The 26,919-nt window shown below is 37.7% G+C and overlaps 1 protein-coding gene and 2 pseudogenes across 1 annotated transcript; all 3 read right to left on the minus strand.

Moving 5' to 3' along the window:
• Positions 1–474: 474 nt before the first annotated feature.
• Positions 475–1,366, minus strand: LOC127653477 (heat shock 70 kDa protein-like). The gene has a single exon (XM_052140177.1). It carries the CDS (start codon positions 1,293–1,295, stop codon positions 597–599), a length of 699 nt encoding a protein of 232 aa, XP_051996137.1. The 5' UTR covers positions 1,296–1,366; the 3' UTR covers positions 475–596.
• Positions 483–14,655, minus strand: LOC127653475 (heat shock 70 kDa protein-like; annotated as a pseudogene).
• The window catches only part of LOC127653470 (heat shock 70 kDa protein-like), an 81,681-nt pseudogene continuing 59,000 nt past the window's right edge, over positions 4,239–26,919 (minus strand).

Here is a 26,919-nt window from a genome sequence, read left to right on the forward strand (position 1 = left end):
ACGATTCCTTTAAGACTTTGATTTGTTGTCAGTTTTTCCACATTTTTATAAAACAACTTTTTAAATGTTCCACCTACAGGAAATTGAAACTAATGCAAAATTGTATGAAGTGTCAATGTAAATATTGTTAACTTGGTATTGACAGAAAATTTTAAGAAAATAAATAAAAAAAACAAAAAATTAAATAAATGAATACTTATGTTATACTATTAAATATTGAGTTCTGTAAACTATTTTTTTTAAATGTCAGTAACTGTGACAAAAAAAAAGACAATAAATTCTAAATTTTATTAAAAAGAAAAAACTTTATTAACAGCATTCATTATCCATAAAAAGATTATCATTAGAATACACTTTTATACAGATCACATTAAAGTTTTCTAAATTAAATAAATAATGGAACAGTAAAATATAAGAGCAGCAATTTCATATAACAAGTTCCTTGCTTGTAATTTGTACAGTAATGATAAAAAGGGTCTTTCACTCACAGTCATGTTCCTGCATAACCAGGTACTTATGATAAATCATTCCAATTTCATCTGTAAAAAAGTGAGTTCTGACAGACAAGTACCACTTTTTATAGTCCATAAATTCAGTTAATCCACCTCTTCAATAGTGGGCCCCTGGGAACCGGCCCCTGCACTGGCACGGGCCTGAGCTCCACAGCCTCCAGCTGGCATCCCTCCCTGGTAGAGCTTTGTAATGATTGGGTTGCAGACTTTCTCCAGTTCTTTTAGCTGATGTTCGTACTCCTCCTTATCAGCCAACTGGTTGTTCTCTAGCCAGTTAATGGCCTGATTACATTGTTCAATACATTTCTTCTTGTCATCTTCGCTGATCTTGCCTTTCAGGTTCTCGTCTTCCACGCTGTTCTTCATGTTGAAGGCGTAAGACTCCAGGGAGTTCTTGGCAGCAATCTTCTCTCTCTGCAGATCATCTTCTCCTTTGTACTTGTCTGCTTCCTGCACCATTCTCTCAATCTCCTCCTTGCTCAGTCTGCCCTTGTCATTGGTGATGGTGATCTTGTTCTCTTTGCCGGTGCTTTTGTCCACCGCTGACACATTCAGGATTCCATTGGCATCAATGTCAAAGGTCACTTCAATCTGGGGGACTCCACGAGGTGCCGGTGGAATTCCCGTGAGCTCGAATTTTCCAAGCAGGTTGTTGTCTTTTGTCATGGCTCTCTCTCCCTCATACACCTGGATCAGGACACCAGGCTGGTTGTCGGAGTAGGTGGTGAATGTCTGTGTCTGTTTGGTGGGGATGGTTGTGTTGCGTTTAATCAGGGCAGTCATGACTCCACCAGCTGTCTCGATGCCCAGGGATAGTGGAGCCACATCCAGCAGCAACAGATCCTGGACATTTCCGGAAGTCACACAAAAATCATGTTAACATGCATATTACTTACATCTTGTGGCTATACTTTTGAAAAGGTGAGTATTTTAATGTTTACGGACTGGCCCCATTAACTTCTATTGTATGTGCCTCATTTTAACCCAGATTTTTTCTTTCTTTTCTTTTTTTTATAAAGAAAATAGACAAGTCAAAATTACTTTTTATGGTTATCAAAATGTTGCCACAAATGCTGTCAATAGACCAATTTGTATTTAACCTGGAATATTCCTTTAACTGTATCTTTCATTGATCAAAAAACATTGTTTAATCCTAGCGATATTGAACTTTTGTTTTTGTTATTCAAAGAAATGGTCTGCCAAATACAAAAAAGTGTTGTGTACTTAACAAAATAATTGTAAACAAAGATAATTTTAGAAGTTCTTGTTTACAGTGATAGGCAGTGTCACCTGTGGCAGTGTCACCTCCCTCTCTTGTTTTAGTCTTGGGGATGTGTTCAAGGTCATTAATTCACATTGAACCATGCAGTAAAAATACTTCCTTGCCGTTATGTGACACTTGATCAGTGAAATACGATATGAGCATCAAAGTAAGGGTCACCTCATGTACTTTTGTGCATCTTTGCAACATGTTCCGCAATCTCTCATGACATTCAATATCTCTTGAGCAACTGCAGATGGTACTGTGTGTTTAACTCTAGATGAATTGCATAATTCCACTGTTAGTAATTCATTCTTCTTCTTATGTACATGTGTGTGGATGGTATTAAGGGTTTGTGTGAGCGGTGGTAGTGTGTGGTCCAAATGACGAAGTGTTGGGATGTTTTTGTTAAGCTGAAGATTATGTCATAGTCTCTTTTGTGGCTGTACTCATGTCAGGGTTCAATTAAGAAGCCCTTCCAAGAGACCAGAGATCCTATTATTTGTAACAGCCTTTTTTAACACCATACTTTCAATACTACTCTCACTACTTCTGACAGATCTATGCACAGTATAACAGAAACAGTAGGAGTAGTATGGTAGTATGCCAGTCTGAATACGGTCATAGTGGCACTGCACCTTGTGCTAGGACGTCATATTCAAATTCAAAATTCAAAAACTTTATTACAGACTCAAGGTCCAAATCTTACCCACAACAATACATGAATATACCATAACACACATGCATACATACCTACACTTAAAAACAAACAAAACAAAACAAAATAATAATAGAGAGTCATTGTTCTACCAAAAGACAGTTATACCAGTGCTTCCACATACGAGATTGGTAGCGTGTAGTACTTAGCCGTATGTTAGTTAAGCCCATTATTATTTCATTTTGTGACCCATTAAGCCGGCACATGAATTTAAATATTAGGTTTCTTAAAACAGCATGAAAGGTCCTCACTCTTGCAGCCACAAACATCTCACTTGCACTACACCATCTTGGTCTTGTGAGTAACATTCTCATTGCGTTGTTATATGCTACCTTCAATTTTAAAAGACTTGTCTTTCTATAATTTGACCACAAGTGAGCAGTATAGAACGGTGTGCAATATGCTTTAAAAAGAAATATCTTTACACCAACCGTACATGCCCTAAATTTACGTAAGATAATATTGGCTTGTGCATACATCATGCGACACTGCCTGTAGATATCTTCATCATCTGTCATTCTATCAGTGATAAAATGACCAAGGTATTTCACATTATCACAGACACTAAGCTGATTGTTAGCCAATTTAAAATCAAGGTAGTTCAAACATTTATCCTCTTTAGTTCTACAGATCATGACGACACTCTTATTGGCGTTATATTTGATATCATGTTCCACACCATATGCCGAACAAATTTTAAGTAGCTGCTGTAATCCAGCACTACTTGGACTAAAAATCACAAGGTCATCTACATACATCATATGGTTCACTATTGAATTACCAATCATGCACCCAGTATTACAGGCCCTCAACTGCCTAGACAGATCATCCATATAGAGATTAAAGAGAGTAGGTGACAAAATACCCCTTGTCTGACTCCATTGCCAACCCCAAATAAAGCTGAGACACTATTGCCCCATTTCACTTGCATAGTCTGGTGGGCATACCAGTAAGCCAAAATTCTCACAATATACTTGGGCACCCCTCTTTGCCTTAATTTGTTAAACAATTTGCCATGATTTATACTGATCAAATTCTTTAGAAGCATCAATAAAACACATAAGAACTGATGAGTTTTTATCTCTATATTTGTTCACAATTTCCTTCAGAGCATATATACACAAGTCAGTGCATACATATCAGCACCATCTTTTTTAAGTGAATAACAACGAGGCTGTCTGGAATAGACGTATAATCTCTTCAATGGGTTGTACAATTGTTTAAAGTGTTTTTGGTTCATTCCGATGACAAAATATAGAAAAATATATTTCCAATACATTTCAGTGGATAAAAAAAACCAGTCAACATTAGTTGTGGAAAATGATATGTGACTAGGAACTTTTTGAAAGATTTACGAATGTCATTGAAGATATGGAAAGTCTATTCCTCACAGGCTCATTTTAATTCCTGTCAAAAATGTACAAAAAAAAAAAAAAAAAAATCGCTCTACTTTGAATAAGGTCTGCTATATAAAATGCTAAATGTCTTGTTATTTTTGTGTGTTTTCAAAAAAACCTGCATGTGTAGCATCTACTCTTATTACCATTATTTGGAAAATAAATCTCATGTACTGTAATGAACACATTTTTCATTGTGATATTACTGCTTATAATATTTACTTATTATAAAGTGCTAAAGGACACATTTTTACAACTTTTAACCACAACAATTAGCAACATTAAACTGTAACATAAAGGAAAAATATATAATCATTTAGAAAATTTCAGGGTAACTTTGTCACCTTAAAGAGAATCTTGTTTTAAGATTTTAATCCTTTAATATAAAGTTTAACAATTTAATTAAATAGCAAGAGGGAGTGAACTAATATAAAGTGCAATGATGTAACAAGTTTCTTATAAACTTTCTTTTTGAAAAAGGCCAAGGTGTAAACATAAGAATGTAAAGGTGAAATGAGTACAAAATACAAATACTTATAACAAAATGAGGCTTGAAGGAAATTTAAGAATCAAAGAGAAATACATTTGTATCAGTCCTAACACCATTCAGTTCAGGAGGCATTTCAATCAACCTCCTCAATGGTTGGCCCCTGGGAACCGGCCCCTGCACTGGCACGGGCCTGAGCTCCACAGCCTCCAGCTGGCATCCCTCCCTGGTAGAGCTTTGTAATGATTGGGTTGCAGACTTTCTCCAGTTCTTTTAGCTGATGTTCGTACTCCTCCTTATCAGCCAACTGGTTGTTCTCTAGCCAGTTAATGGCCTGATTACATTGTTCAATACATTTCTTCTTGTCATCTTCGCTGATCTTGCCTTTCAGGTTCTCGTCTTCCACGCTGTTCTTCATGTTGAAGGCGTAAGACTCCAGGGAGTTCTTGGCAGCAATCTTCTCTCTCTGCAGATCATCTTCTCCTTTGTACTTGTCTGCTTCCTGCACCATTCTCTCAATCTCCTCCTTGCTCAGTCTGCCCTTGTCATTGGTGATGGTGATCTTGTTCTCTTTGCCGGTGCTTTTGTCCACCGCTGACACATTCAGGATTCCATTGGCATCAATGTCAAAGGTCACTTCAATCTGGGGGACTCCACGAGGTGCCGGTGGAATTCCCGTGAGCTCGAATTTTCCAAGCAGGTTGTTGTCTTTTGTCATGGCTCTCTCTCCCTCATACACCTGGATCAGGACACCGGGCTGGTTGTCGGAGTAGGTGGTGAATGTCTGTGTCTGTTTGGTGGGGATGGTTGTGTTGCGTTTAATCAGGGCAGTCATGACTCCACCAGCTGTCTCGATGCCCAGGGATAGTGGAGCCACATCCAGCAGCAACAGATCCTGGACATTTCCGGAAGTGTCACCCATGAGGATGGCGGCTTGGACTGCAGCACCATAAGCCACTGCCTCATCTGGGTTGATGCTCTTGTTCAATTCTCTCCCATTGAAGAAATCCTGCAGAAGTTTCTGGATCTTAGGGATTCTTGTTGATCCACCGACCAGAACAATGTCATGAATCTGAGACTTGTCCATCTTGGCATCTCTCAGGGCTTTCTCCACAGGCTCAAGTGTTCCCCTGAAGAGGTCCGAGCACATTTCTTCGGCGTGCTCTGGTGATGGATGTGTAGAAGTCAATGCCCTCATACAGGAGTCGATCTCAATGCTTGCCTGAGAGCTGGAGGAGAGTGTTCTCTTGGCTCTCTCACAAGCTGCACGCAGCCTCCTCAGGGCCCTCTTGTTCTGACTGATGTCCTTCTTGTGTTTCCTCTTGAACTCATCAACAAAGTGATTCACCATGCGGTTGTCAAAGTCTTCCCCACCCAGGTGAGTATCTCCAGCTGTGGCCTTCACCTCAAAGATGCCATCTTCAATGGTCAAGATGGAGACATCAAAGGTTCCTCCACCCAAGTCAAAGATCAGGACGTTACGCTCTGAAGCTTTGCCTTTATCAAGTCCATAGGCAATGGCTGCAGCTGTGGGCTCATTGATAATTCTGAGGACATTCAGACCAGCAATCACTCCAGCATCTTTAGTTGCTTGCCTCTGGGAGTCATTGAAATACGCAGGAACTGTGATAACTGCATTTGTCACTTTCTGTCCCAGGTAAGCCTCTGCAATCTCCTTCATCTTCACAAGTACCATAGAGGAGATTTCCTCAGGATAGAAAGACTTGGTCTCTCCTTTGTACTCAACTTTGGCCTTTGGCTTTCCACCATCACTGATGACTTGGAAGGACCAGTGCTTCATGTCAGACTGGACGACTGGATCATCAAACTTCCTGCCGATCAGCCTCTTAGCATCAAATACGGTGTTGTTAGGGTTCATGGCCACCTGGTTTTTGCTGCATCTCCAATGAGCCTTTCTGTGTCTGTGAATGCAACATAGCTGGGTGTTGTTCTGTTTCCCTGGTCATTGGCGATGATCTCCACTTTTCCATGCTGAAACACCCCCACGCAGGAGTAGGTGGTGCCCAGATCAATTCCAATAGCAACTCCTTTTGCAGATGACATGTTTGATTTCTTTTTATTGTCTACCTATATTCAACAACAACAAAAAAGGAAAATCAATACAATGTATAAAACGCAAATTCCACAATATTGTCACTTTATAACTGTCTGCTACCTCAATAACTGCTATGTGCATAGAACACTATCTCATAGTATGTTATGTTTACGTTTTAGAAACTGTCATCTTTTTGCACTACTGAGTACTGGTCGGCGCTGCACTGTGTCTATTGTCCTGTTCATTGTCAGTAATTTGTTGTACTGTCCTGTACTTTGCACATGTTTGCACGTGCACTTTATATAGGTATTTTATTTCGTTGTGTTGTCTCATGTGGTCCTGTGTTGGTCCTTTGTTGGTGGAGGAACGTTGTCTCGTTTTGCTGTGCTGTACTAACTGTATATGGTTGAAACGACAATAAAAACCACTTGACACATTAATATGAATAATGAGATTAACTTTATAAGGCCTGTATGTTTCAGATCACTTACATCAATGTCCAGGCATATAATAGTACTATTAGTAGTACATTTCACTCTATATTTTTGTTTTATACATGCAAACAACAAATTTCCTGCTCGTTATTGATTTATTGTACGACCCTTTGTCATAATCATCCAAACTCAGCGGGTAAAAATAATAGAGGGAGATAAAATATTTTTCTTCTTACCTTGTCTGAAATTGATCCCTTCTTTCAGTGTTCGTTAGTGGCTCGTTGCCTAAAACTCTTCGCTAACTTGATCTGTTCCGATTCATACCGACATAGCAGCATCTCACTCGTGTTTTATATTCTCAGGCTTCTGCTCGTGAAGTTTCTCGAAAGCTCCCGCGAGTTGGACCAATCAAACGCGGCACAGTCGAGCGGTTACTCCCTCAAGGCGGAACAACTCATCTCTTATCTCGCTTCTAGCTTTTCTGGCGTTTTCTGCATGTGGTACAAGTGACGAGATCAGAAGATGTCCGTGAAATAGAGAGCAATCCTTAAACATTCAGAATATTTCTCGTGAACGCTGAATAGTTGCGACGATGGCATTTATCATGTGTGTTCTCTGTAATACCTCTAATGCTTCCTGTGTTTTTATGCTACACAGAAATGCATTTTGAAATAAAAGGAGCACTACCCAGTTAATTATCCTCATGCTTATGCCTTCTCTTGTTTCTAAGTTGTGTGGTTTAATTATGTTCTATATTTAGGTTAAGTTTAACATAGTTAATTAATAACATTTAGTTTTTGTATGCCAAGTAAAATCTACGTTGAATAATACAGTGTTCTTAATAATCAAGAAATAATCTAAGAACGACACAAAAAGTGAAAACAAACAAACATGTTCCTAGTTAATGGCAAACGCATTTATTCCATGTCATTGATAGTGCTGAATAAAAATGTGTTTTGCTGGAATATGATAGTTCATTTGAGTAAACCTCTTGATTTCTTTATTATTATTATTATTATTATTATTATTATTATCATTTAGTTGTTTATTTATGTTGTACATGTCTGTCAGAATGAGCAGGTCGTTGAATTACAATTAAAGTTAAAGATGCTTCTGGAACATTTGAGACGTTTTCGTCACATGTTTTCATTCTGCGCCATTTTCAACAGAGGGCGCTGTTACGTGCATTATATTAAGTGCGCTTTTTACAGGTGAAACTCGAAAAATTAGAATATCGTGCAAAAGTTCATTAATTTCAGTAATTCAACTTAAAAGGTGAAACTAATATATTATAAAGACTCATTACAAGCAAAGTAAGATATTTCAAGCCTTTATTTGATATAATTTTGATGATTATGGCTTACAGCTTATGAAAACCCCAAATTCAGAATCTCAGAAAATTTGAATATTGTGAAAAGGTTCAGTATTGTAGGCTCAAAGTGTCACACTCTAATCAGCTAAACACCTGCAAAGGGTTCCTGAGCCTTTAAATGGTCTCTCAGTCTGGTTCAGTTGAATTCACAATCATGGGGAAGACTGCTGACCTGACAGTTGTGCAGAAAACCATCATTGACACCCTCCACAAGGAGGGAAAGCCTCAAAAGGTAATTGCAAAGAAGTTGATGTTCTCAAAGTGCTGTATCAAAGCACATTAATAGAAAGTTAAGTAGAAGGGAAAAGTGTGGAAGAAAAAGGTGCACAAGCAGCAGGGATGACCGTAGCCTGGAGAGGATTGTCAGGAAAAGGCCATTCAAATGTGTGGGGAGCTTCACAAGGAGTGGACTGAGGCTGGAGTTAATGCATCAAGAGCCACCACACACAGACGGGTCCTGGACATGGGCTTCAAATGTCAAACGTCTTACCTGGGCTAAAGAAAAAAAGAACTGGTCTGTTGCTCAGTGGTCTAAAGTCCTCTTTTCTGATGAGAGCAAATTTTGCATCTCATTTGGAAACCAAGGTCCCAGAGTCTGGAGGAAGAATGGAGAGGCACACAATCCAAGATGCTTGAAGTCCAGTGTGAAGTTTCCACAGTCTGTGTTGGTTTGGGGAGCCATGTCATCGGCTGGTGTTGGTCCACTGTGCTTTATTAAGTCCAGAGTCAACGCAGCCGTCTACCGGGACATTTTAGAGCACTTCATGCTTCCTTCAGCAGACAAGCTTTATGGAGATGCTGACTTCATTTTCCAGCAGGACTTGGCACCTGCCCACACTGCCAAAAGTACCAAAACCTGGTTCAATGACCATGGTATTACTGTGCTTGATTGGCCAGCAAACTCGCCTGACCTGAATCCCATAGAGAATCTATGGGGCATTGCCAAGAGAAAGACGAGAGACATGAGACCAAACAATGTAGAAGAGCTGAAGGCCGCTATTGAAGCATCTTGGTCTTCCATAACACCTCAGCAGTGCCACAGGCTGATAGCATCCATGCCACGCGCATTGAGGCAGTAAATAATGCAAAAGGGGCCCAAACCAAGAACTGAGTACATATGCATGATTATACTTTTAGAGGGCTGACATTTCTGTATTTAAAATCCTTTTTTTATTGATTTCATGTAATATTCTAATTTTCTGAGATTCTGAATTTGGGGTTTTCATAAGCTGTAAGCCATAATCATCAAAATTATATCAAATAAAGGCTTGAAATATCTTACTTTGCTTGTAATGAGTCTATATAATATATTAGTTTCACCTTTTAAGTTGAATTACTGAAATTAATGAACTTTTGCACTATATTCTAATTTTTCGAGTTTCACCTGTATTTCTCTCGAGCCGAGATCACTGGAAAAAAAACTGCACACATTGACACCGTCTTATGTCTTATGCTAAAGATTTTACTAATGCATAATTTAAATAAACTTATCTGTAGATATAGTATATTTTTCAATATTCTAGTATGTTTCTTATATATCAAAATACTTATATGAGTTTCCTGGCCTTTGTGTGACCCAGGAGAGAGCATATGAGGTTACTAAAAGTGTTGATGCTGCAGAGGCCACAAAGAGCACCCAGCTGTAACAAAATAATGAGACTAAGGACCTTGAAGATAGACTAAAGCCAAGTTTCTACCAGTAAAAAGATATCAAAAGGCTCTGTGAGATAATGGTGGCAAATAGTATCCATTGGTTACAAAAATAACAAAGGGGCACAGAAATGAGGTAATGCCAGATAACAAACTGTATAGAAGAGGAGGTTTTGGACTAAGACAGTCAGAACGGACAGCTGGCGGTCTCATGTTTGTTGGTGTTCAATAAACTACAATTTTGGCATCTGGAACTCAAGACTCTGAGAGTTTTCTTACAACTTAGAGATTCATCGTGATATTCCACGACATAGAATGCACTAAGTGGTCTTAATTATTAATTTAGCATGTACACAAAGTTTATGACATTCACTGACTGGGTTCATTAAAACCGATTTGAATAATATCTGTGAGTTTAAAAGGTGTAGTAAGCTTAGATGTAACTATATTTACAATTTCAGAAAACAATTCCAGAAATCGAATTTTCATTCAAATATATGAATGATCGGAATCAGAATCAGAATCACAATCAGCTTTATTGCCAGGTATGCTTGCACATACAAGGAATTTGTCTTGATGACAGGAGCTTCCAGTGCACAGCAATACAAAAACGGCAGCAAGACATAGATAATAAATAAAAATTTTTAAAAAGAATAATAAAAATAAATAATTATACATATACGTACATACACTCAGACAGACACCTACATAAATACCCACATACACACACACGTATAGTGCAAATCAAATCAAAATCTGTTATATAAAGAACAAAAATACAGAATATTATGTACAGTGCAATGTATGTAATGGCAGAAGTGGATATGTTAGATAATATAAATAGACTTAAACTGTGTATTGCACATAATTATTGCTCAATGGGGCGGCTTTAACTGAACGATGAAGGTAATCAAACATATTACGCCCGCCATAACCGACCTTTGTTCAATTAAATATAAACACTTTTAGTTGGGTTTTTTTCTGGGCCAGGCAGGTCTTCATTTTTGCAAAGTCGCAAAAGTAAGTACTACACCAATATATCAAGAAAATATTCAAAGTTTTCTTTTTTACAAATGTTCAAGTAATGAAATGTACCCAAATAAGTTGTCTCGTCTTTCTTAATATATAACTTTCAAGACACTGTGTGAGATCAACATACTGTTCTCAACATTAAAGTGATAGTTCTCTCAAAATAATCCAAATTCTGTTGTCATTTATTACACTTGTGCCATTTCACATCCATGTGTCTTTCTTTCAAGGAATACAAAATAGGATGTTTGGCAGAATGTTAGCCTCAGTCACCATTTCCTTTCATTGCAGCTTTTATCCATACATTGAATGTGAATTGTGACTGAGTTTACCATTCTGTGAAACACTTTTTTCCCCCACAGAAGAAAGTTATACGGGTTTGGGACTAGATGAGGGTAAATAAATGACCAAATGTTCATTTTTGGGTGAACGATTCCTTTAAGACTTTGATTTGTTGTCAGTTTTTCCACATTTTTATAAAACAACTTTTTAAATGTTCCACCTACAGGAAATTGAAACTAATGCAAAATTGTATGAAGTGTCAATGTAAATATTGTTAACTTGGTATTGACAGAAAATTTAAAGAAAATAAATAAAAAAACAAAAAATTAAATAAATGAATACTTATGTTATACTATTAAATATTGAGTTCTGTAAACTATTTTTTTTAAATGTCGTAACTGTGACAAAAAAAAAGACAATAAATTCTAAATTTTATTAAAAAGAAAAAACTTTATTAACAGCATTCATTATCCATAAAAAAGATTATCATTAGAATACACTTTTATACAGACCACATTAAAGTTTTCTAAATTAAATAAATAATGGAACAGTAAAATATAAGAGCAGCAATTTCATATAACAAGTTCCTTGCTTGTAATTTGTACAGTAATGATAAAAAAGGGTCTTTCACTCACAGTCATGTTCCTGCATAACCAGGTACTTATGATAAATCATTCCAATTTCATCTGTAAAAAGTGAGTTCTGACAGACAAGTACCACTTTTTATAGTCCATAAATTCAGTTAATCCACCTCTTCAATAGTGGGCCCCTGGGAACCGGCCCCTGCACTGGCACGGGCCTGAGCTCCACAGCCTCCAGCTGGCATCCCTCCCTGGTAGAGCTTTGTAATGATTGGGTTGCAGACTTTCTCCAGTTCTTTTAGCTGATGTTCGTACTCCTCCTTATCAGCCAACTGGTTGTTCTCTAGCCAGTTAATGGCCTGATTACATTGTTCAATACATTTCTTCTTGTCATCTTCGCTGATCTTGCCTTTCAGGTTCTCGTCTTCCACGCTGTTCTTCATGTTGAAGGCGTAAGACTCCAGGGAGTTCTTGGCAGCAATCTTCTCTCTCTGCAGATCATCTTCTCCTTTGTACTTGTCTGCTTCCTGCACCATTCTCTCAATCTCCTCCTTGCTCAGTCTGCCCTTGTCATTGGTGATGGTGATCTTGTTCTCTTTGCCGGTGCTTTTGTCCACCGCTGACACATTCAGGATTCCATTGGCATCAATGTCAAAGGTCACTTCAATCTGGGGACTCCACGAGGTGCCGGTGGAATTCCGTGAGCTCGAATTTTCCAAGCAGGTTGTTGTCTTTTGTCATGGCTCTCTCTCCCTCATACACCTGGATCAGGACACCGGGCTGGTTGTCGGAGTAGGTGGTGAATGTCTGTGTCTGTTTGGTGGGGATGGTTGTGTTGCGTTTAATCAGGGCAGTCATGACTCCACCAGCTGTCTCGATGCCCAGGGATAGTGGAGCCACATCCAGCAGCAACAGATCCTGGACATTTCGGAAGTGTCACCCATGAGGATGGCGGCTTGGACTGCAGCACCATAAGCCACTGCCTCATCTGGGTTGATGCTCTTGTTCAATTCTCTCCCATTGAAGAAATCCTGCAGAAGTTTCTGGATCTTAGGGATTCTTGTTGATCCACCGACCAGAACAATGTCATGAATCTGAGACTTGTCCATCTTGGCATCTCTCAGGGCTTTCTCCACAGGCTCAAGTGTTCCCCTGAAGAGGTCCGAGCACATTTCTTCGAGCGTGCTCTGGTGATGGATGTGTAGAAGTCAATGCCCTCATACAGGGAGTCGATCTCAATGCTTGCCTGAGAGCTGGAGGAGAGTGTTCTCTTGGCTCTCTCACAAGCGTGCACGCAGCCTCCTCAGGGCCCTCTTGTTCTGACTGATGTCCTTCTTGTGTTTCCTCTTGAACTCATCAACAAAGTGATTCACCATGCGGTTGTCAAAGTCTTCCCCACCCAGGTGAGTATCTCCAGCTGTGGCCTTCACCTCAAAGATGCCATCTTCAATGGTCAAGATGGAGACATCAAAGGTTCCTCCACCCAAGTCAAAGATCAGGACGTTGCGCTCTGAAGCTTTGCCTTTATCAAGTCCATAGGCAATGGCTGCAGCTGTGGGCTCATTGATAATTCTGAGGACATTCAGACCAGCAATCACTCCAGCATCTTTAGTTGCTTGCCTCTGGGAGTCATTGAAATACGCAGGAACTGTGATAACTGCATTTGTCACTTTCTGTCCCAGGTAAGCCTCTGCAATCTCCTTCATCTTCACAAGTACCATAGAGGAGATTTCCTCAGGATAGAAAGACTTGGTCTCTCCTTTGTACTCAACTTTGGCCTTTGGCTTTCCACCATCACTGATGACTTGGAAGGACCAGTGCTTCATGTCAGACTGGACGACTGGATCATCAAACTTCCTGCCGATCAGCCTCTTCAGCATCAAATACGGTGTTGTTAGGGTTCATGGCCACCTGGTTTTTGCTGCATCTCCAATGAGCCTTTCTGTGTCTGTGAATGCAACATAGCTGGGTGTTGTTCTGTTTCCCTGGTCATTGGCGATGATCTCCACTTTTCCATGCTGAAACACCCCACGCAGGAGTAGGTGGTGCCCAGATCAATTCCAATAGCAACTCCTTTTGCAGATGACATGTTTGATTTCTTTTTATTGTCTACCTATATTCAACAACAACAAAAAAGGAAAATCAATACAATGTATAAAACGCAAATTCCACAATATTGTCACTTTATAACTGTCTGCTACCTCAATAACTGCTATGTGCATAGAACACTATCTCATAGTATGTTATGTTTACGTTTTAGAAACTGTCATCTTTTTGCACTACTGAGTACTGGTCGGCGCTGCACTGTGTCTATTGTCCTGTTCATTGTCAGTAATTTGTTGTACTGTCCTGTACTTTGCACATGTTTGCACGTGCACTTTATATAGGTATTTTATTTCGTTGTGTTGTCTCATGTGGTCCTGTGTTGGTCCTTTGTTGGTGGAGGAACGTTGTCTCGTTTTGCTGTGCTGTACTAACTGTATATGGTTGAAACGACAATAAAAACCACTTGACACATTAATATGAATAATGAGATTAACTTTATAAGGCCTGTATGTTTCAGATCACTTACATCAATGTCCAGGCATATAATAGTACTATTAGTAGTACATTTCACTCTATATTTTTGTTTTATACATGCAAACAACAAATTTCCTGCTCGTTATTGATTTATTGTACGACCCTTTGTCATAATCATCCAAACTCAGCGGGTAAAAATAATAGAGGGAGATAAAATATTTTTCTTCTTACCTTGTCTGAAATTGATCCCCTCTTTCAGTGTTCGTTAATGGCTCGTTGCCTAAAACTCTTCGCTAACTTGATCTGTTCCGATTCATACCGACATAGCAGCACCTCACTCGTGTTTTATATTCTCAGGCTTCTGCTCGTGAAGTTTCTCGAAAGCTCCCGCGAGTTGGACCAATCAAACGCGGCACAGTCGAGCGGTTACTCCCTCAAGGCGGAACAACTCATCTCTTATCTCGCTTCTAGCTTTTTCTGGCGTTTTCTGCATGTGGTACAAGTGACGAGATCAGAAGAAGTCCGTGAAATAGAGAGCAATCCTTAAACATTCAGAATATTTCTCGTGAACGCTGAATAGTTGCGACGATGGCATTTATCATGTGTGTTCTCTGTAATACCTCTAATGCTTCCTGTGTTTTTATGCTACACAGAAATGCATTTTGAAATAAAAGGAGCACTACCCAGTTAATTATCCTCATGCTTATGCCTTCTCTTGTTTCTAAGTTGTGTGGTTTAATTATGTTCTATATTTAGGTTAAGTTTAACATAGTTAATTAATAACATTTAGTTTTTGTATGCCAAGTAAAATCTACGTTGAATAATACAGTGTTCTTAATAATCAAGAAATAATCTAAGAACGACACAAAAAGTGAAAACAAACAAACATGTTCCTAGTTAATGGCAAACGCATTTATTCCATGTCATTGATAGTGCTGAATAAAAATGTGTTTTGCTGGAATATGATAGTTCATTTGAGTAAACCTCTTGATTTCTTTATTATTATTATTATTATTATTATTATTATTTAGTTGTTTATTTATGTTGTACATGTCTGTCAGAATGAGCAGGTCGTTGAATTACAATTAAAGTTAAAGATGCTTCTGGAACATTTGAGACGTTTTCGTCACATGTTTTCATTCTGCGCCATTTTCAACAGAGGGCGCTGTTACGTGCATTATATTAAGTGCGCTTTTTACAGGTGAAACTCGAAAAATTAGAATATCGTGCAAAAGTTCATTAATTTCTGTAATTCAACTTAAAAGGTGAAACTAATATATTATAAAGACTCATTACAAGCAAAGTAAGATATTTCAAGCCTTTATTTGATATAATTTTGATGATTATGGCTTACAGCTTATGAAAACCCCAAATTCAGAATCTCAGAAAATTTGAATATTGTGAAAAGGTTCAGTATTGTAGGCTCAAAGTGTCACACTCTAATCAGCTAAACACCTGCAAAGGGTTCCTGAGCCTTTAAATGGTCTCTCAGTCTGGTTCAGTTGAATTCACAATCATGGGGAAGACTGCTGACCTGACAGTTGTGCAGAAAACCATCATTGACACCCTCCACAAGGAGGGAAAGCCTCAAAAGGTAATTGCAAAAGAAGTGCTGTATCAAAGCACATTAATAGAAAGTTAAGTAGAAGGGAAAAGTGTGGAAGAAAAAGGTGCACAAGCAGCAGGGATGACCGTAGCCTGGAGAGGATTGTCAGGAAAAGGCCATTCAAATGTGTGGGGGAGCTTCACAAGGAGTGGACTGAGGCTGAAGTTAATGCATTAAGAGCCACCACACACAGACGGGTCCTGGACATGGGCTTCAAATGTCAAACGTCTTACCTGGGCTAAAGAAAAAAAGAACTGGTCTGTTGCTCAGTGGTCTAAAGTCCTCTTTTCTGATGAGAGCAAATTTTCCATCTCATTTGAAAACCAAGGTCCCAGAGTCTGGAGGAAGAATGGAGAGGCACACAATCCAAGATGCTTGAAGTCCAGTGTGAAGTTTCCACAGTCTGTGTTGGTTTGGGGAGCCATGTCATCGGCTGGTGTTGGTCCACTGTGCTTTATTAAGTCCAGAGTCAACGCAGCCGTCTACCGGGACATTTTAGAGCACTTCATGCTTCCTTCAGCAGACAAGCTTTATGGAGATGCTGACTTCATTTTCCAGCAGGACTTGGCACCTGCCCACACTGCCAAAAGTACCAAAACCTGGTTCAATGACCATGGTATTACTGTGCTTGATTGGCCAGCAAACTCGCCTGACCTGAATCCCATAGAGAATCTATGGGGCATTGCCAAGAGAAAGACGAGAGACATGAGACCAAACAATGTAGAAGAGCTGAAGGCCGCTATTGAAGCATCTTGGTCTTCCATAACACCTCAGCAGTGCCACAGGCTGATAGCATCCATGCCACGCCGCATTGAGGCAGTAAATAATGCAAAAGGGGCCCAAACCAAGAACTGAGTACATATGCATGATTATACTTTTAGAGGGCCGACATTTCTGTATTTAAAATCCTTTTTTTTTATTGATTTCATGTAATATTCAAATTTTCTGAGATTCTGAATTTGGGGTTTTCATAAGCTGTAAGCCATAATCATCAAAATTATATCAAATAAAGGCTTGAAATATCTTACTTTGCTTGTAATGAGTCTATATAATATATTAGTTTCACCTTTTAAGTTGAATTACTGAAATTAATGAACTTTTGCACGATATTCTAATTTTTCGAGTTTCACCTGTATTTCTCTCGAGCCGAGATCACTGGAAAAAAAACTGCACACATTGACACCGTCTTATGTCTTATGCTAAAGATTTTACTAATGCATAATTTAAATAAACTTATCTGTAGATATAGTATATTTTTCAATATTCTAGTATGTTTCTTATATATCAAAATACTTATATGAGTTTCCTGGCCTTTGTGTGACCCAGGAGAGAGCATATGAGGTTACTAAAAGTGTTGATGCTGCAGAGGCCACAAAGAGCACCCAGCTGTAACAAAATAATGAGACTAAGGACCTTGAAGATAGACTAAAGCCAAGTTTCTACCAGTAAAAAGATATCAAAAGGCTCTGTGAGATAATGGTGGCAAATAGTATCCATTGGTTACAAAAATAACAAAGGGGCACAGAAATGAGGTAATGCCAGATAACAAACTGTATAGAAGAGGAGGTTTTGGACTAAGACAGTCAGAACGGACAGCTGGCCGGTCTCATGTTTGTTGGTGTTCAATAAACTACAATTTTGGCATCTGGAACTCAAGACTCTGAGAGTTTTCTTACAACTTAGAGAGATTCATCGTGATATTCCACGACATATCTTTGGCGCCCAACTCGTGGGGCTGGCATTGAGGTCAAGGGTGCATAGGTCGCTGGTGGGACGGCTTGCACGAATCGCACAGAAACACCGGCGCCAGAAACTGAGGTAAGCATCTTTGCTTAAGGTGTTTTTGTGTGATCTGTGGTAGCGAGTCCCGGTAAGTGTCTTCCCTAAGACTTTTGCCAGTCCGGACATAGAATAATTTGAACTAATTGGCTAAAATAGAGGCGAGTTCCAGATTTCAAAAATAGGGGGGTGGGATTGTTTAAAGAGAGTTTAAGAAAGTTTATTTGAAGAAGGTAGAAAAAGCCTGGGGGTGAGTCGAGAAGGGACGCGCGTGAAAATTCCCGGTTAGGTGCATTTATTCAAGGTTTTGACAGAAGAGTGGCTGAAAATCCTGTACAGGTGAAAATCCTAACACGGGTGGAGAAGTGAAAATTCGCGCAAAATTCCTCCAGGTGTTAGATTAAGTTATTTATTGCAGTGTTTGACGGAACCCGGACTGTGCAGAAAACTGGGAATTGTTGAACTATGTGTGCATGTTTGAGATTATGAATAATGTGCATGACTAACTATGTTGTTGGTGCATGTGTGCTTGCGGTACTAAATGCGCTGTTGTTGTGTTTATTCAAATGCATGATTGCAATGTTGATGATGTATTGTGTGCAAAGGCAGAATAATACAGAGAATCAGGTGCACTAAGCAGGAAATGCTAAATGAGAGTAAAAGTGGAAAACTAATTGAAACAGTGAATTGAATAAAACAATTGTTGAAAAAGTATAAAGACGCAAAATGGCACCTGCTTCTCTGATAACTCCCTGCCTTGCTCTCACTCACTGGTCAGCTGAACGGACAGCTCTGTGAGTGAGGGAAGGGAGATTCAGAAGAGAAAAAAAAAATAGAATAATTGGGAAAAAGATAAAGAAAAGGCAAAAAGTTTTCCATTACAGTGAACAAGACTAGAGAAAAATGCAGAGACAAGCAAGTTTTGTAAAGTTGGAGATCAATGCAGATCTGAAGAGTGGGAGAGAAAATTGGAGAATAAACTGATAGTGTCAAAGGGAAGCGATCATTTTTGGAAAGAATCAGAGTACATAGATTACGCAGGGCAGAAGAGAAAATTAACTGTAAAAAAGGAGTTAATGAGAACCTTAACTGAAGTGGTGAATTTAGGAGAAATAGAACAAGAATGGCCGTTTGTTGACTGGAAAGAAATTGCAGCAGGTAACATTTCTCTCTCATACAGTACGCTAGAGACTAAGTGCTGTGAAGAGCTGTAGGGGAGGGGCTGCTAGAGCGAGAATAGGGAGCTGTAAAGGGAGGGCTGTGAGCATGCACAGAAACAGAGAGAATGTTTTTTGCCTTGTCTCAGTTTTCCTCATGAAACAGAAATCATAATGTGGAAATAAGCTGTTACTGAATTTGAGAGGAGACTAACTGAGAGAAGAAAAGATATAGAATTAAAAAGATGAATAATAGAAACACAGGGAATGAGTGATCATTTCTGGAGTTATGAACAAATTAAATACAGTCAAAAATGTTAAGGTGATATTTAAAAGGGAGAGTAAAGGAGAATTAGCACCAATGTAGAAATTGTCTTGAACAGAGACCCAAAATGGATGTGACAGCTGTGGGTGGAAGTACATGAGTTTTAATATAAAAATAATTAACAGATATAGCGATCATCCACTGTAAATAATGAGTGTTTTTTTTATGGAAATAAAGGAGAGAGAGGGATAAAAAGAGGAGAGCAAAAGGAGGGGCAGAAGTAATAGGTTTGTTTTAGTATAATATTTTTTGAGATCTCTGTGTTTATAAAGGCCTTGTGTTTGTAAAAAGTGTGAAAGTTTCTGTGTTTGTGAGAGTATCTGTGTTTGAAAGTATGGGAAGTATGACTGAAGTGTGATTGCGTATGGAAGTGTATGTTATATGAGCCCAATAAATATCAATCAAGATAGAGAGGTTGATCCTTTGCTGCATAACTAATGAGGAGTATGTATGAAATTTACATAAAAGAAAATCTATTTAGACTATTTTCATCAATATAAGAGGCAGAAGAGATCTGATGATTAAAAACAAAGAGGGCACTTAATAAATATTATGATTGTAGAATGAAAACCAATGATAAAAAATATATGTGTATGTCTGTGTAAGTGTGTGTGTGTGTGTGTGTGTGTGTGTGTGTGTATAAGGATAAATATAATACAGTATAAACAAACAAATAGCTTTAAAACAAAAATGTGCATGAAATCAAAAAGTTAACCCTTAGCGGACTGGACAATGTTTATTCTTGGGCTGTTCTTTTCATGCCATGAAGGAAGCCTGATGTAAAACTGAGCAGGAGCAGCTGTTGAATGGACATGTGTCAGATCATAACTCCTTTTATATCAAAGTGATGAGTAAGAATATTTAGATTATAAAAAATTTGATAACTTTAAAGTGATTGAATTGCATTTGGGAAATCACATTATCTGGACAAACAATAAACCTTTGAATCTAGTGTATTGCGCTAAACTAAAGTCAAATAAGTAATTGGATTTTAAACCAAGGTTGTATTTAAGATAAGTGTTGTTATATTAAAGCAAATGGCAAAAGAGGACCAAAGATATGATAAAATAAGAAAATTATATTTTGTATCTTATGCAGTTAAACCTTAAATGTGAAAACTTCACATTCATGTGTCCATTTTATGTTCTGTCTGGTCCAGTTTTTGAGAGAATTCTATTTTAACATTATTAAATTAAACACAAGAAAGTTGTTTTTGATTTTTCTATGATTTTAAAAATGTCTGGAGAACAATTTAAATGTGAGTGCAGCGTTATCGGTGTAAACTTGATCAACCAACAAAAGATAGGCAGAGATTTTTTATTTTTGTTAGGGACTGTCTGATGAGGGCATTGAGGATGACTTTGAGGGGAAACAGGCCTGTCTTGATGTCTTCAGACAGACAGAAAGGGGCCCCGACTTTAGAAAAAGATAGAAAGCAGATAGATAGCTATTTTATTTTTATTTTATTTATTTTTTGTTTGGTATACACAGAATAGGTCTTGGTTGATCGTGGATACACTGAGAAGCTGCATTTGAGACTAAAATTAAAGGAACATAAATTTAAGAATGATTTGGATCATTTAAAAATTAGTCTTTGGGGCGGGTGAAGCCCATGGATAAAGGTTAAGATTAAATTGAACATCATAACTTCCTCATATATGAATGTTAATAAGTTCATATTCATGTGTCTATTCTGTGTTTCTTTTGTCATCATTATGTGTGTTGTTTCACTAACTCATTCTGGAACTAGTTTCTCACCATTGCAGACGGCTGAGAAAGATGATTTTATAGAAGTTACTAATGCTGCAGGAGGAAATCAGGACACAAAGAAGACTGAAAATGATGTGACTGATCTGATATATCCTCCTGCGCTCATTACTGCTGGTAATCATTATTGATTTGCCATTTATAATGTGGATTAAAATTTCTCTGGAAAAGTTTATTTCAGTCTTATACGATCACTTTATGATTTTCCAGAATGCCATCAATGGGGTTTAAATTTAAATCCAGCAGCTAACCACTGATTTATTGATTTGAAGAGTAAATATTACAAACATGTGGCAAAGTTATAGAGTTACCTATTGGATTGGTTACTCCCCCAAATTTTCCAGAGAGTACCCTCATAATAAAGAAAAGAAAAAAAAAGGAGCTTAGTGTGTGCTATAAAGTGCTGATTGAGTGTCTATTTCTATTACTACTATTTTAGTTTGCCATAGTTAATACATGAAAGTGTCATTTTAGAGGTATAATAGTGATAACTGTTAAAAGATGATGAAACATTTGGATAAAAAATAAATAAATAAATAAATAATGTAAGAGTCATGACAAATTAAAAGTACGTAGTGTATCTTACTGAGCAATTATTTCAAAACACAAGAAAAGAGATATGTTTTTAGATATGTTTGTCTTTAAGACTTTATTCTGTTTAATCTTTTACTTTTCTGTTAGTTTAAAAACTTGATTTATATTATTGTATTAGATAGAATGGAAGTTCCTTCACCTGAGAAAGTGTAAGAAATGGAGAAAGTAGTAATAATAAATTATTACTTAATAATAAAAAAGGATTATAATATATTAATAATAAGATAGGTGTTGTAAATGTAAAGCTCTGCATGAACAGAAGGCTAAACATAAGTTGCATTGATTATATAGAGAATGTCGAAAAAGACATTGTGTTCTGTTTTATTAAAGATTAGAAGGTTATTTGTATGTTGTTTGAATGGACAGAAGAAAGTAAGATGAGAGTAGTTTTTGATGAGAGTAGTTTTTGTTTTTAAATGGTGTGAGATGAGAAAGTTTGAAAGCAGTTAATATAATCAGTTATTATAAATATCACTATATTTACTGTTGAAGAATAAATTAAATGTATTATTGTGAAACAGTGTAATGCCCCACTCCTCACTCTCAGTCTAAAATTGATAAGTGTCTGCTTGAAACAGAAACACAAGAGCAGAATTTGAAGAAATATTCATAAGTGTTTTATTTCATTTTATTTTGGTTTGATTTTATTTTTATATGTAAAATGATGTGCCTTGACAATAATGTTAGATAGAGTGATATGAAGGAGTTCAAACAGCTCTCCTCATCAATGATTAAAGATTTTATATATTAAGAGGGCAATCTAAAGTTAAGGGTTTATACTAAAGAAAAGAGATTAAGTTGAAAATTCATCTGAAAGAATAAATGTAGGTTCAAAAACTATCTAGAGACTATTATTGAATTGATGTGATGTTTTTAATTAAGCTTCCTAGAAGCTTGAGAGGCTTTGTTCTGATGTTAGTCCCCACATAGTTTTGTGTAACATTTGCTGAAGTAGCAGAAATAAAACCTGAATGGAAATTAATTATCTATAAATGAGTTCAATTTTAGCATATTTGACTTTTACTTTGGACAATTTTAATAGATTGATGAATTTTTAATAATGCTTTTTGAATTTAACCATGTTTTGAATTGTCTCCATATTTAAGCATTTGTAGATGTTCCATTGGCTGTGTCGGTTCTCTGGTGATACTCCCTGAAAAAGAAAATATCTGTTTACTGATACCAAATTATTAAGGATTGAGGACTGAGCAGCATCAAGACCAGTGGCAAGAGGTGACGACCCAATGACGGGTAAGACTTGACAATGGCATAAAAGGTTAAGCAAACAAAGCAGGGGCGTCACCGCCCTGGAGACCTGACTAAGAAGGTTTGAAAGGGGTTTAAGGAAGTGGATGAATGCTCTTAGATCAGAAGCATCAAAAGGGAGGTCTAGAAGAGACCTGCTCAAAAATTTAAAAGTTCCACTGAACCCGACAGCATTTTAATAACCACTTTACTAAAATAACTTATCACAGTGTTAAATACTAAGCATTCTGTCACTGTGTTGTCAGGGGATCATACCCTATGAAGAGGATTATTTATAGATTGGTTTTGGGGGTAAAGTTTTGAGAACCGTTGCAGACAAAGGAGTGCTTGACATTTTATAGAAGTATTAAACAAACATGGGGAATGTTTGTATGATAATGAATTTAGACTGGAAGATGATTTATTACTTTTACTTATGCTTTAATTGAACTCATATACATTGTAAAAGTAATGAAGAATGGAAAAGATACATGGTGGTGACTAAAGATTACGATTGCTTGTCTTGTTTGTTTGTAACAATATAAATGGAATTAATTAAGAAATAGGGTGCAGGGTTGGCTACAATTGGTATAATAATTGAAACAACAATTTGTGAGAGGGAATAATATAATATTGTGTGTTACCATTGATTAAATAAAAAACCAGATGAAGTACTGATCAATGTAAATGGCCCAATGCAACAGAAAGACCAAACTGGGAGGAAATTGATTCCTCCAATGATATGTTATATATTTGATAATTATTTTATTGATTTAATACTCTGAATTACTCTGATATAGTCTGAAACTATGAAAAACAGCTTAGCTTGCAGGGAAAATTAATTAATGTGATACAGACATTGAGAGTCCTTGGGAAACAGGAGGAAATGAAATGTATGTGATAAGTGAATGAGTAGGGAGTTTTAAGATAAGGAACACCTGTGGTAGTTTACCTCCTCTGTGGAGAATTATAGCCTTTTGTGAATGACCCTTTCTGTGAATGACCATGAAAAATGTTGTGTATAGATACTAAAGGGATGATCTAATGTTTTTAATTGGAACAAAGTCAGGCTATGCCTGGCTCCTGCCTGGAGGAGGCAGAGGACCCATGTGTTATTTAGTGCTAGAAATGAGATGCAACAAATGTGTGTGTAGCAAATGACTCTAATAAGGGAAATCATTTAATATATTAATCAAATGAATGCAGAAAGTAATGATTGTTAGTTAATATAAAACATGTAACCATATGAGGTGATTACAGTGTTCTTTATATATATAAAATGAAATAGTCATGCTGTTGCCATCATTGAAGCAAGTTAGGACAGGATGACCCGCTGAAGGAGAGAAGGTGGAAAACAATTGCGCCTACAATACCAATGAATAAGAAAGACATATTAATATGGATGTTATTACTGACATACTTGGGACAAGTGTTGCCCCCAATGATGGGGCCTACCAGAGAAACGTCCCAAGAAGGACCAGGATCACCAGATGAACAATTCTAAGAAAGCATACTGCAGAGTGGGTTCCCTACAATCAGCCTTGGGGATCTTGGATGGCCTTTCCAATGAAGCTGACCTAAAACAAAATACTCCAGAATGTGAATTAAGAAAGTACAGAGCACTTGACGGACTGTATTGAAGAAACTATGAATATGGACTTCCCAACGATGAATACGAGGCAAGATTCAGACAAAGAAGAGCAGCAAGCACAAAACTAAGAACCCGAGGAAGAAGAAGATCAGCAGGAACCGGCTACAGAATCTGAGGAAAGAGAAGAGGAAGTAGAAGGACAAGCGAAAGTAGGGGAAGAGCACGCTACGGCAGAAAAAGGGATTGAAGTGCCGCAGTAGAGCAGGAAAGCATAGAAATTGAGACGGAAGTACATGTCACAGAGGAACAGGACCAAGAAGGTGAAGAAGGAGAAAGACAAGAAGAAAGTGATCGTCCTGCTGAAACAGATTCAGAAGCAACTGAAGGAAATGAAACAGGCCAACAAGCGCAGTTGTTCGAGGAAGAGTTGTGGCACATGGAGAAAGAATGGAAGCTCAAGGAGGTATTAGTGTTGATGATGCTGTTACTAACATATTTGGGACAGGTATTGCCTCCTATACAGGGCCTACCGGACAGGCGATCAAGGAAGGCCCAGACTCTCCAGGTGAAGGACTGTCACAACGACTATGGTATGATGAATTTCCTACAATTGACATCTCAGACCTTCAATGTTATTCCCCGAATGAGCAGAGACTAGATAACATAGCACGAGAAATCAGAAAGAAGCGAACGCCTGGATCACTAAACAAAGGTGAACCCGAAAAGCAAAGAATCTGGATAAGCAATTTGGCTAAGCAGAACAAACCGAAGAATCGGCCTCAAAAGACACCTGTCAAAATAATCACCCAAAGACTGAAAAAGCAAATAAATTTAGAAAATGATATGGAACCCATAGAGTCAGCAGGAACAGAAGAACTATTACAATATGCAAATCAAAATGACTGGTATAAATGGGCCAGATATACAGCTAAGCAAGCAAAAATGACAAACTGTGTAATGTGCTCACCCACTCCATTGAAACAATTTGTAGTAGTCCCAAATCAGTATGATTATAGTGAGTATTATGCCAAAAAATTGTGGTAAAACAGGGAGAACAGTGTACTGCCCAGCAGAATGTTTGGCATTCTTGGGTCATCCGAATATGATAAATATTATAAGATGATAGGGTGGGGAGATGAAGGCAGAAAATTAGACAAATACGTGTGGATAATGAGAAAAAGAAAGCACATTATCATATAAAATAAATTGTCAACTGGAGTATGAATGCTTTAACAAAACTAAAGGAAAAACGAATGTAGGACAATTTAAGGGCAATTGTGCAGTAATATGGCATTTAGATGATGAAATGTTTTTTAATAATAATGTGATTAGGTTTAGATTTAGATTGCTGTATATACATACATACCAAATAATACATCCCCAGAAGGAACTTTTACCCAGGCGATGAGGAAACTGCATGACCTGAGAAAGGAAGTTAAATCTAATGTAGGGAGAGATCAGCGGTTTGGGCAATGGTTTGATGATCTTTTTGGTTCATGGAAGTTGGGGCTAATGAAAATAGGTATAATAGTAGTTATGGGACTGACCCTATTTGCATTATTGTTATGTTGTATTATACCCATTCTGAGATCAATTATGACTAGAACGGAGGCTAAGCAAATGGTAGCCGTATCAATGATGACAACGCAAACAAGTGTTGCAACCAGACAATATACCATTGGGCCAGGATTGGATGAACTTGATGAGATTTACTGAGAAGCAATCAAGAAAATAACAATGTAAGGGGAATTTTATCATGTTTTTGATAGTAAGGGAGACAGCAAGACTATTGTACTTTCATTTTACATAACAAAATAGGTAGCATCTCAAGAAAGGAGTTAGAGGGTGTTTTGTTTGTTATTTTGACATATTCCCTATTATCAATGTAACCAATTTCTTATTACTTATTGGTGAAGTATATCTTTAGTACACTGTATCTAACCAAATAGAAGTAGCATTTTTGATGATTATGGTTCCATATAATGTATATGTGAAGTTATTGCCAAGAGAAGACATAGAAGAGCTATATTTGAAGACAGGAGCGACGAGCACCTCAGTGCTTGGCTGCAAGAGCAAATAGACTCAACTGGTGGTTTAAAAACCCGCTGTCTGCTCCAACACACCACCAGATAGCGCTCCAGGCTACCGGAATTGTCTGTGAGTTCCTCTGGCAACGAAGGATAAATATTACTATGTTACTTTTAATAGTGTTTTGTTAAAGCATATATATATATATATATATCTTCTACTCAATGGATAATCAATTGTACTCTACATCACGCAAGGCTTCACATTTGCATGCACATGCTTATTACAAATGAGTTGATTTCTGTCACCCACCCCCAGGAACAGTGATAGCTAGAGGACTGGGATCTTTTACTCCTTCCTAGTTAAGTGTGGATGGAGAGGTTTGGTCCCAAGTTCTGCAGAGTGCAGCCCCATAAAAATGGCATTGGATAGTGGACTGAGTGGCCTACTTTGGCTACATGATGAAATGGGACAGGCTAGCTTGTGTGACTGCACTCTGGTTTGAGGGAAATAGAGTGTGAGACTTTT

The sequence above is a fragment of the Xyrauchen texanus genome, chromosome 12, assembly GCF_025860055.1.
Source record: "Xyrauchen texanus isolate HMW12.3.18 chromosome 12, RBS_HiC_50CHRs, whole genome shotgun sequence".
Lineage (NCBI taxonomy): Eukaryota > Metazoa > Chordata > Actinopteri > Cypriniformes > Catostomidae > Xyrauchen > Xyrauchen texanus.